General features: G+C 49.2%; 2 protein-coding genes across 2 annotated transcripts in view; one reads left to right on the plus strand and one right to left on the minus strand.

Moving 5' to 3' along the window:
* Positions 1-74: 74 nt before the first annotated feature.
* SYCE3 (synaptonemal complex central element protein 3) lies at positions 75-7,365 on the plus strand. The gene is made up of 2 exons (XM_006106371.3): positions 75-205; positions 7,119-7,365. Exons 1-2 carry the CDS (start codon positions 97-99, stop codon positions 7,274-7,276), a joined length of 267 nt encoding a protein of 88 aa, XP_006106433.1. The 5' UTR covers positions 75-96; the 3' UTR covers positions 7,277-7,365.
* A 1,193-nt stretch (positions 7,366-8,558) lies between these two features.
* Positions 8,559-10,817, minus strand: part of KLHDC7B (kelch domain containing 7B) — a 4,782-nt gene continuing 2,523 nt past the window's right edge. The window contains exons 3-4 of the mRNA XM_006106376.3: positions 10,487-10,723; positions 8,559-10,426 (exon numbers count right to left, since the gene is read on the minus strand). Of these exons, the coding sequence (XP_006106438.2) occupies positions 8,559-10,426; positions 10,487-10,723 (2,105 nt within the window). The remainder of the gene's footprint in view (positions 10,427-10,486; positions 10,724-10,817) is intronic.

Consider the following 10,817-nt stretch of genomic DNA (forward strand, 5'->3'; position numbering starts at 1 on the left):
GGTTGTAATCTCAACAAGTTCGTTGAAGTGCAGGGGATACGATTGGCCAACAGAAAGAGGCGTGTTGTTCTGTTCTTCTTTCTGTGCTCGGCCTAGATGGCTGAATCTGACCCTGGGGAAAGAAACTGCGACAACATGCTGAAAATGCTGTCCGACCTGAATAAAGACTTGGAAAAGATATTGGAAGAGATGGAGAAAATCTCAGGTAGGCTGTTTTCCCAGGCAGGGTGCCTTGCCCCTTCTTTCCAGTAGCTCACATTCTCCCTATACTTTCAAGCTCCAATCAAGTGCCTTCTTACTAAGGCCTTCCCTGACCACCTCTCAACTTCTATACCATGTAACAATTTGTGCCACAGAAATTGACACTTTTCCACTGAATAGTGGCCTTTGAATTATTTTTCTAGTTATTTTTATGTGGTTTGCATCTAATTTACTGGCAATTGGACTGTTAATCTTTTTTGAGAGCAGAAATAATTAACTAGGTCACACACACAGTACCAGACCTAAAGCTCAAGGGATTTCAGCAAATGACAAATGATCCTATCTAATCATAAGATGGCTGCCACAAGATGGCCAGCAGGGGAGGGCAGTTGTGGGTGATCAGGCCAGCTGGGGAGGGCAGTTGGGAGGGACCAGGCCTGAAAGGAGGGCAATTGGGGGGGACCAGCCCAGGAGGGGAGGGCAGTTGGGGGTGATCAGGCCTGCAGGGGAGGGCAGTTAGGGGTGACCAGGCTGGCAGAGTAGGGCAATTGGGGGGGGACCAGGCCTGCAGGAGAGGGCAGTTTGGGGGAACCAGGCCTGCAGGGGAGGGCAGTTGGGGGCAACCAGGCCAGCAGGGGAGGGCAGTTGGGGAGGACCAAGCCTGCAGGGGAGAGCAGTTAGGTACAGCCAGGCCAGCAGGGGAGGGCAGGTAGGGGTGACTGGGCCAGCAGGGGAGGGCAGGTGGGGGCAACCAGGCTGCAGTGAACATCTTCATACATCTATGCCCATGGATCAATACTTTTAGGGACACTACCAGATAACCTCACAGAATGTCTGATTCAGAACTTACTTCCATCAGCAGTGCCTAGGGGTTCTTAGATACCACAAGTTCACAAACACTTGATATTATCCAGCTTTCTAATTTTGCCAGTATAATGCGTGTAAAATGATAGCTGAGTGTTTTCATTTTTATTTCTCTGATGAGTTCCAGACTCTTCTCATATGCTTGTTAATCTTTTGGGTTTCCTCTTATGGAACATAAGAAATAGTATACCGTAAATACTTAAAAATATGGACACTGGTGCTTGATTACCTGGGTCAAATGCTGCCTGTGCCACTTATTAGTTGTGTAATCTGGCTAATTCCACTTCTGAAAAGTAAAGATAATTATACTAGTAGTATCTACAGCTTAAATTTAAATAATATTTTATTAAGGTGAAATGTACATAACATAAAATTAACCCGTTTAAGTATAAATTTGATGAAATTTAATATATTCACCATGTTATGCAGCCACCAACTCTGTCTGGTTCCAAAACATTTTCATCACCCATAAAGAATGCTCTGTACCCATTAAGTGGTCGTTCTCATACCTCTCTATCCTTGGCCCCTGGCAACCACCAGTCTGTTTTTACTTTCTATGAATTTACCTATTTTGGATATTTTATATAAATGATTCATATAATAGTATGTGACACTTTGTTTCTGGCTTCTTTGACTTAGCATAACATTTTCGAGGTTCATTTCTATTGTAGCATGTATTAGTACTTTACTCCTTTATATCCATGAATAATATTCCATTGTATGAATGTCATATTTTTAATTATTCATTCATCCATTGATGGATATGTCCACCTTTTGGCTATTGTGAATAGTGCTGCTATGAACACATGTGTACAAGTATTTGTTTTGAGTACCTGGTTTGCAATTGTTTGGTGTATTACCTACGAGTAGAATTGCTAGGTCATATGGTAATTCTATGTTTAGCTTTCTAAGGAATGTCAAACTGTTTTACACAATGGTGCACCATTTTATAATCCCTCCAGCAGTGTACAAGATTTCTCCACTTCCTTACTAATACTTGTTATTTTTCAGGTTTTTTTAAAAATTATTGAATTTCCTGTCTTATCAATTTGAAGTCGTTTCTTTTTTTTAAAATATATTTTATTGATTTTCCACAGAGAGGAAGGGAGAGGGACAGAGAGCCAGAAACATCCATGAGAGAGAAACATTGATCAATGGCCTCCTGCACACCCCCCACTGGGGATGTGCCCGCAACCAAGGCACATGCCCTTGACCGGAATCGAACCCGGGATCCTTCAGTCCGCAGGCCAACGCTCTATCCACTGAGCCAAACCGGTCAGGGCTGAAGTAGTTTCTTATATATTCTTGATATTAACCCATTATTAGCTTTATGCACTATAAATTTCTTATATTCTACCATTTTTATGAAAACTTTGTCCGTATTGTCCTTAGTCTTAAAAATTTCATAAAAATAAATCCACCAAATTTTGCCTTATGGTTTGTGGTTTTTAAGAAATCCCAACACCTGCTAAATTTTGATCTATAAATATTATTTGTACCTTTCATACTTATATCTTTAGTATATCTGGAGTACACTATCCTTTTTTCATTGATTTTTTTTGTGTGTTATTTTATCATGTGCTAAATTCCCATATATACTTAGGTCTATCTCTGAGCTTACTTTTTTCTTCCATTGGTCTATTTGTCTGTACCACACTATTTTTAAAATAGGAATTTATAAGTTGTCTTGATATCTAATAGGGCATATTCCCTCTTTTAACTTTTATTTTTTAAGATTGACTTAGTTTTTAAATCTTTATTTTTTCATACTAGAGACGCAGTGCATGAAATTTCATGCATGGTTAGGGTCCCTAGCCGCTGCTGGCTGCCAGCTACCGGCTGCTGGCCAGAGCCACCCTTCCCCCAGCTGCCTGCCACCACCACTAGCCAGGGAGGGGCTGTGGATGGTTGGCCGGCTGGCCCCATCTCTGGTCAAACTCCCAGTTGAACTCCCAGTTGAGGGGACAATTTGCATATTAGGCTTTTATTATATAGGATACATTTTTATAATTTATAAATAAATACTGATAGTTTTACCTTTCAATCCTTACACCATTTATTTCTTTTTTTCTATTCCATTTACCAGCATATCCAATAACAATAATATTAGTAGAAGCACCCTTGTTTGATACCAGTCTTATAGGGAATGTATCCACAGTTTCTCCATTACATATGAGTTTGCCATAAGTTTTTGGTATATCACCTTTAGTAAGTTAAAGATGTCTCCTTCTCTTCCTAATTTGTTAGAGTTTTGATTGTTTAAAATCACAAATAGGTATTATTAAACTTTATTACCTGCCTTTTTTGCATTGAGATATTTCTATTATTTCCCTCTTTTTATAAATGTGGTTAATTATAGTGATTGAATTTCTGATATTTAAGCATCCTTGAATTTCTTTCACAAATCCTGCTTAATCATAACATATTCTTAGCACACTGTTAGATTTCATTAGCTCATGTTATATTTAGGATTTCACATCTATATTCATATGAGGTAGACCTACAATTTTTCTCATGTTGTCTTTTGTTTTGGAATAAACCAGCTTAGAGAAAATTACGTATTTACTAGAGGCCCAGTGCATGGATTCGTGCACATTGAAAGGAAATTAATTAGAAGAAATATTTTAGAGGCCAGGGAGGGATCACAGGAGGGTGGCTCCAGGGCGTGTCCAGCCTCTCTCATCCAGTCCTGATCGGCTGGACCCCAGCAGCAAGCTAACCTACCAGTCAGAGCCTCTGCCCCCTGGTTGTTAGTGCACATCATAGCGACTGGTCGAACGGTCGAATGAACGGTCGAACACTTAGCATATTAGGCTTTTATTATATAGGATTTTTTCTTATCTCTATTCTCAAATTTTCTGCTACATAAGTGGAATGCCACTAGGAAATGCTTTTCTTAAAAATTTGCACCAGCCCATATAGTGAGATTATTAGTCTTCCTTCTTTCCTAATTTTTTGAATTACTTGTATTAGATAAGCATTAACTGTTCTTTCAAAATTTGGTAGAATTTCACCCATTTACATTTTAAAATGTTGGTTGGTCTGTTTTGCCAATTATTTGAATTAGCTTGTGGCCTGTGACCTCCAGGCTTGTCATCATCCCATTTCCTGGTCAGCTAGCCCTCTTGTCTCATTCCCTGTGCTCTCTGTCTTCCAATTCTGCTTTCCAGGCTCCCAAAGCAAATCCACTTACTGTATCACTAGTTAGTTCTCTCTCCTAAACAGATTTTTGGGACACTATCCTCATCCTTTACTAAATTCTGCATCTAGGTGCTGTCCACCAATGATCATTGGTGCCAATTCAAACGCTAACAGGAATCCCCAATTTGGAGTGAAGAAGGAAACTTTCTTTGGTGCAAACAGCTCCACGGTAATACAGCGTGACTATGAAAACAGTACTGCTGTGGAACAGCTCCACAGTACTGCATCACAGCTGCCCTGGGCCAGGCCCCTCTTCAGCAAGGAAGCTCTGCTGTGAGGTAGTGTTCAGGGGCAGTCTTTGGTAGGCTGGGAGCTGGCTTATATAGACAGAAGTCCCAGCCCCTCGTCCCTGATTGGTCAGAATAGAGCTGCTCCAATTGGTCTGAGCTGCACAGCTCTGATTGGATTGGGAAAGCCTCAGTCCTAATGGTTGAAATAGGATTCCAGGAACTTCTTTATAAGGGCTGGCTCAGCTAGCAGCAATACAGTGCAGGCAGGCAGTTCAGTGCAGAGGCTTCTCCTTGACTTGAGAACCCTTCTATGCAGAAATGGCTGCTAGGCTCTGCTTTTTTTTGTTTTGTTTTTTTGCCCAGGTAGCCACCAGGAGCAGTTCTTGGTCCTCAGAGTTCACAGCATACAACTTGACCATTGTTTCTTAATTTCCTTGCAAGGACCTTGGCTTTACCCAGTGGGTTTTCAAAGTGTACAGGCAAGTTCTGATTAGCCTCTCAGAATACCTGCTGTTCAGGCCCCTCCACTGATTATGACCTTGGCTTTGCTACTGCACAATCCTTACCAAAAATCCCCAGAGGGTGCCTGCCCTCACTACCTGGCCTGTAATATGACTCCTCCTACCCCGTTTCTCTATCACAACACATACTACTTATTTCCTTCACAGCACCTTTCACAATTTGAAATTGTCTTGTATGTTTATCTGTCTCCTCCCACTGCAACTAGTATAGATAGATACTGCATGAGGGTAGGGGGTGTCTATCCTCTGTACAGCTTTATTGTCATGGCTGCCTGATAAAATGCCAGCATAAAGGAGGTGCTCAATAAATACTGAATGAATGAAAACTCGAGACATATATTGCTTGAGAGTGTTCTGGTGATTGAGTTCTGTTCTATGTATTCTATATACTTTTTCTTGGATCAAATCAGAAGAGGGCTGTGAACTTGCTGTTGTGTTTTGGTGTCTCATTGAAGTGCCTTTTCTGAACTGTGCTTTGGTGCTATGCCACTAGCTTTCTTTCACCTGTGATTACAATTATAGTCATGGAAGAATACCCTGCGTTTAAGGTAGGATGTCATCAAGGGCATTTTCAACTACATTACACTTCTCATAAAATATACCTATAGGACAGTTTTTTTTCTTAGGATAAAAGATTCTTAAACAGTGAGTTTGTTTTTATTTTATGGTCACTGAGTCTTGTAGCTGATCATGTTTCCTTTTCTGCTTTGGCCTTAGGAAACTCAGCTGGAATTCCAGCTGCATTATAGGATTATATGAGATTCATTTCTGTGAGCATTTTTTATCTTGAATTTTAATTTCTTACCTACCCTAACTCTTTGCCCTAACTACCTCAATTATTTATTTTATAGTAAAAGTTTCTTCTTTCTTGAGCACCTAATATGTGCTAGGAAGTTTACTTAATCTTCAAGGGGAGCCATGAGATTGGGACGTTGTCTGACCCTTACAGATGAGAAGGCTGAGGTGAACAAGTTTAAGTCACTTGTAGGTTCCACAGCCAGCAAGTGGAGAGTTGGAGTAAAACTCTGATTCTCAGTTCATGTTCCACCTGCTGTCCAGTTGGTCTGAAAGAATGGTCAGCAGCCTCCCCACCCTCCCACCCACCCACCACACCAAAATTATCCAGATGCTTGTTAAGATGCAGGTCTCTGGGCACCATTCCCAACTTGCTAGACAGAACCTTTGAGTTGTAGGAGGGGCCAGCAGTCTACATCTTAACAGGTGTCCCAAGGAACTACCGTGCTTCCAAAAGTTCAAGAATTCCTGCACTTGTGCAGTCATAGCCCTCTGTCTGTTGAGATACTGCGCATACCTTTCCTAACACCTCTTCCTGTCATGCAGAAGGGCTAGGACCCTCGTTCTTTGTAGTTCTCAAGGGCAGAGCCATACTAATGGGGGGGGGGTACTGCAGAGAAAAGGGGGTGGAGTTTCTGTACAGGCAGCACATGTCCACCTGTAGGCCCAGGGGACACTGCCCTCAAGTTGCTCTTAAAGGGAAAAGGCAAGGAAGTCGGTCAGTGTAGTGTGAGCACCAGAGGACACCTAATGTGGGGTGCAGCAAACCCTCCCAGAAGGAGAAGCTCTGGACTGGCCTTTTAATTAAAACACAGAGATGCCCGGGTGGAGGTGGACAGGCATTCAGGCCACTGAGCACGAGGTAACATGAGACTCAGGGCCTTGCAGGAGTGGGAGTGGTCAGCCATACCTGAGCCTGTGAGCTTGGTGGGTGTTAAGACTTCTTAAGGGTCACCCTTCAGCCACTAGCTGTGAACTGTGGCTAGGTAAGGGTCTGCTTTTGCTCTCATTTTTCCTAGCATTTCATATCAGACTGGCCTGCAGCCTTTTAGTGTCATGGCTGATATATCCAGAAGTTAAGACTTGTGTGAGATTAGAGAAGTTTCATTACTGCTCTGTGAAGGGAGTAGTTTTAATCGGGGGGTGGGGTGAGGGTGGGGGTGGGAGGTTGTGAGCCCTGTATCAAGTGGCTGCCCAGCTTTCTCTCCTTAGAATAGTTGGGTCACTCAGCCTGGTATGGTCCCTGGGGTGCTCCGGCACCACAGCACCATCCTGTGGCCTGACCAGGCCTGTCTGGTTGTTGCAGTGCAAGCCACATGGATGGCCTACGACATGGTGGTGATACGCACCAACCCCACCCTGGCAGAGTCCATGCGCCGGCTGGAGGACGCCTTCCTCAACTGCAAGGAAGAGATGGAGAAGAACTGGCAAGAGCTGCTTAGTGAGACCAAGCACACGCAGTAGGCCCCCGACCCCACCCCGCAGCCGCCACGCTGGGTCTGTCTGTGTGCAGAGCCACAGCGGGTGGAGCCTTCTCTGCCTGGCAAAGAAACAGTGACCCAAACACACAGCTGCATGCATTGCACCTGTTTCTCAATAAACTTATTTTCAAGCACATCCTGAGGACTCCTTTCTGTCCCCCCCCAGCTCCATGTGAAACCTTGTGAACAAAATGTGGGGTGTGTAAGATGCAGATGCTGCCAATGAATGAAGCATATGTAGTGACAAGCATAGAATAAAAAGCAAAAAGGGCCAGCCAGGGACAAACCAGGTCAGAGGGTGGGACGGGCTGCCGTATTCAGATTTATTTTCCTTCCTGTGGAGGGTTCCAAAGCGGGCTGTGCCAGGTGCTCATATCTGTGACCTATGTTCTCAGAATTCCCCTGAGTGACATGCCCATTATCCCCACTTCACAGGTGAGAAGACAGATGTCTCGCCCAAGTCCCACAGCTAATAAGGGGCAGAGCTGGGGTGCGCCCAGGTCTCATGTAAGAAGAGAGTTAGTGGGAAGTGGGGTGGGAAATGGAGGGGCTGAGCAGGTGGGAGAGACCCCACAAGGCTGCAGAAGGACATGAGCCCCAGCAGTCCTGGTCTAGGCTGGGGTTATGGGCAGGGGCTCCAGACAGCAGAGCAGTGTCACAGACAAGGGTTTCAGACAAAGGGGACCTAAGAGTTGTTTCTGGGAACAGTCAAGCCAGGTTCCCCAAGGCCTCAGGACGGGCAGAAAATCCCAGAGGCTAGAACGTTTCTCTGGAGACTTATTTGTTCCCTGTTCCCTCTTCCAGCCCCTCATGGGCCTCTTGCCTAGCTGGGAGCCCTAGGGAAGCCATCTCCTTCCTGGGCTCAGCAGTTGCCAACTCCTCAGCCAGCCAAGTCCAGGTTCATGGGGACCCCGGGGTCCCTGGCAGATTATTTCCAGGCAGTGTGGTTGGTGCTGTGACAGGAACCTGGCCGGTGGGGGTCCTTTGCGCCGAGAAGGATTCCTGAGAGCAAGCTGAGGCACTGGAGCAAGGACTCAATAATAAAGCAGGAGGCACGTGGCTGTGGTAGGGACGCCACGCCACCAGCTTCCAGGTACAGGGAGCCTGGCTCTCGCAGGAGGGGAAGGAGGGCCAGACATGAGGCTCATTATAACAGAAAAGGAAAGTCGTCCCAGAAAGAAGAGCAGCCCCTTTCCCCTGCCCCACCCGCCTCACAGCCTGGCCCAGAGTCTGCCTGAAGAGGGGCACGGCAGTCCTGGCGCAGCTCAAAGGGAAGTCTGTAGCGGGTCGGAGGGGGGCAGAGTCAGGATGAATGGGCAGAGGACCCCTTTACTCCCCAGGGGGAAAGGCTGCAGCTCCTTGGCCTGGAACTGGGCAGTCCCCTCGGAGACCGTGAAGGTGGCAGTGACCTGGTGGTTGAGGCAGTAGATGGTGTTGCCCAGCACGGTGCAGCGCAGCGGGACAGGGTCCGGCAGGGGCAAGGGGGCGGCCCTGCTCCAGGAGCCTGTCACGGTGTTGTAGCGCATCACGGCGGCACCCACCCCCCGCAGCAGGTCAAAGCGATACAGGAAGCCCCCCAGTGCCACCATGTCGCTGGAGCGCCGGTGGCTGGCGCTGTAGGGGCACTCCTCCCACGCATCCTTCACCGGGCTGTACCTGAGCAGGCGGTAGAAGAGGTGGCCCCCAGTGACGTAGATGTCCCCACGGCAGGCCACAGCCTCGTGAGCCACAGGGAAGGTGCCTGCGGGGAGGGGCGCCCGTGAGGTCCAGGTGTCTGTGCGGGGGTCGTAGCGCTCCATGCTGTACAAGCACTCGCCACCGATGGCGTAGAGCAGCCCGTCCAGGGCCACCAGTTTGAGCTGGGCACGGGCCTGCTGCATGGGCCGCACCTGGCTCCAGATGTTGGTCAGAGGGTTGTAGCAGAAGACCTCATTGGAACAGATGGCCTTGGAGCCTGAGCCGCGGATGCCCCCTGCCAGGAACAAGTAGTTGTGCATGGTGCAGAGGCCACAGCCCCGCAGCGGGGCCTCTTCCGGCACCTGGGTCAGGAGCCGCCAGGTGTTCTCTTGGGGGTTGAACACGTGCAGGTGCGATGGAGGAGGCAGGGGCGCAGGACCTGTGGCAGGAGCCTCCTCCACTCGAGGGCCCCTTGTGAGCCCTGGACGGCTCACCTGGTAGAGGCTGGGCAGCACGAGGACCCCCAGCACCGCCTGACCCCTGCCAGTTCGAAGGCTCAGGATGCGCTCCCGGTCGGCCCCACTCAGCTGCCGGTAGAGGTTCGGGTCGCCCAGCACATGCAGCAGATTGTCGCTCATCAAAGCATAGGTCTCCTGGGCCAGGACGGGCTGCCCATGCTGCTGGGCAAAGGCCAGGACATCCAGGCAGCTGCCCAGGTCCAGCCGCCGCTGCAGAGCTGCTGCCGAAGCCGGCTCCCGGGCAGGGGAGCTGGGCTTCCGGGGCCCCTCCACCACCCCCCAGGTCCCAGGCCTCTGCAGAAACACCATGAGTTTGCGGGCCTCTTTCTGCTCCTCTGTGAGGACCTCCCTGCTGCCTACAGGGCTGGGCCTCTTCCCTGGCGCCTCTCCTGGGGCCGCCTGGCTGGCCTTCAGCTCAGAGCTCTTGGCTAGTTCACACATGCTGTGTTTCCGTGGCCTGGGGACAGGCTGTGGATCCCGCCTGGCAGAGGGAATGGGTGCAGGGCCAGGCTTCCTCTGCTCCGACAGCGACAGCGGAGCTGGGGCCCTGGGCACTGCAGCCTCGTTAGCCTCAGAGCTTCTGTGCTGCGGCTGACATCCTGCCTCAGCCAGGCCCCCTGTGCCAGCCCCTGTAGCCACCCCAGCTGGGGAGCCATGCCTGTCCTTGAGACCAGGGATGGCCCCTTCAGGGAGAGAACCAGACTCCCTGTTCTCTGAGGCTGTGGAAGTACAGGGCTCTCTAGGGCTCTCTGGAGCTGCCCTTAGGGCTGTCCCTTGGGGCCTCTCTAGCCTGGGGAAGGGGTGACTCCTAAGAACCATTGAAATAAGATTTCCCCAGCTGGTTGAGATCTGCCCCTCCTGGTTGCCCTTGCGAAGAGTCACACTAGGCTCCTGACTTGCAGGCTTTGACTTACTTGTGGGGACTGGGGCTGGCGCTGAGGCTGAGGCTAGGGCAGGGCCTTGGGCTTGGGCTTGGGCTTGGGCTTGGGCTTGGGCTTGGGCAGGGATTGGGGCTTGAGTTGGGGCTGGAGCAGGGGTTGCAGCTGGGGCAGGGGTACGGGTTGGGGCTTGGGTTGGGGCTGAGGCAGGGGCTGGGGCTGGGGCAGGGGCTGGGGTAGGGGTTGGGGTTGGGGTTGGGGCAGGGGTTGGGGTTGGGGCAGGGGTTGCAGCTGGGACTGGGGCAGGGGTTGTAGCTGGGGCAGGGGTTGCAACAGGGGCAGGGACTGAGGTGGGAGCTAGGAATGCAGCAGCAACTGGGGCTGTGGCTGCTGGTGGGGCAGGGGTAGGGTCAGGGGCTCGGGCTGTAGCTACAGCTGTGGCTGGGGTGCA

This window comes from Myotis lucifugus, unplaced genomic scaffold, assembly GCF_000147115.1.
Source record: "Myotis lucifugus unplaced genomic scaffold, Myoluc2.0 scaffold_812, whole genome shotgun sequence".
Classification (NCBI taxonomy): domain Eukaryota; kingdom Metazoa; phylum Chordata; class Mammalia; order Chiroptera; family Vespertilionidae; genus Myotis; species Myotis lucifugus.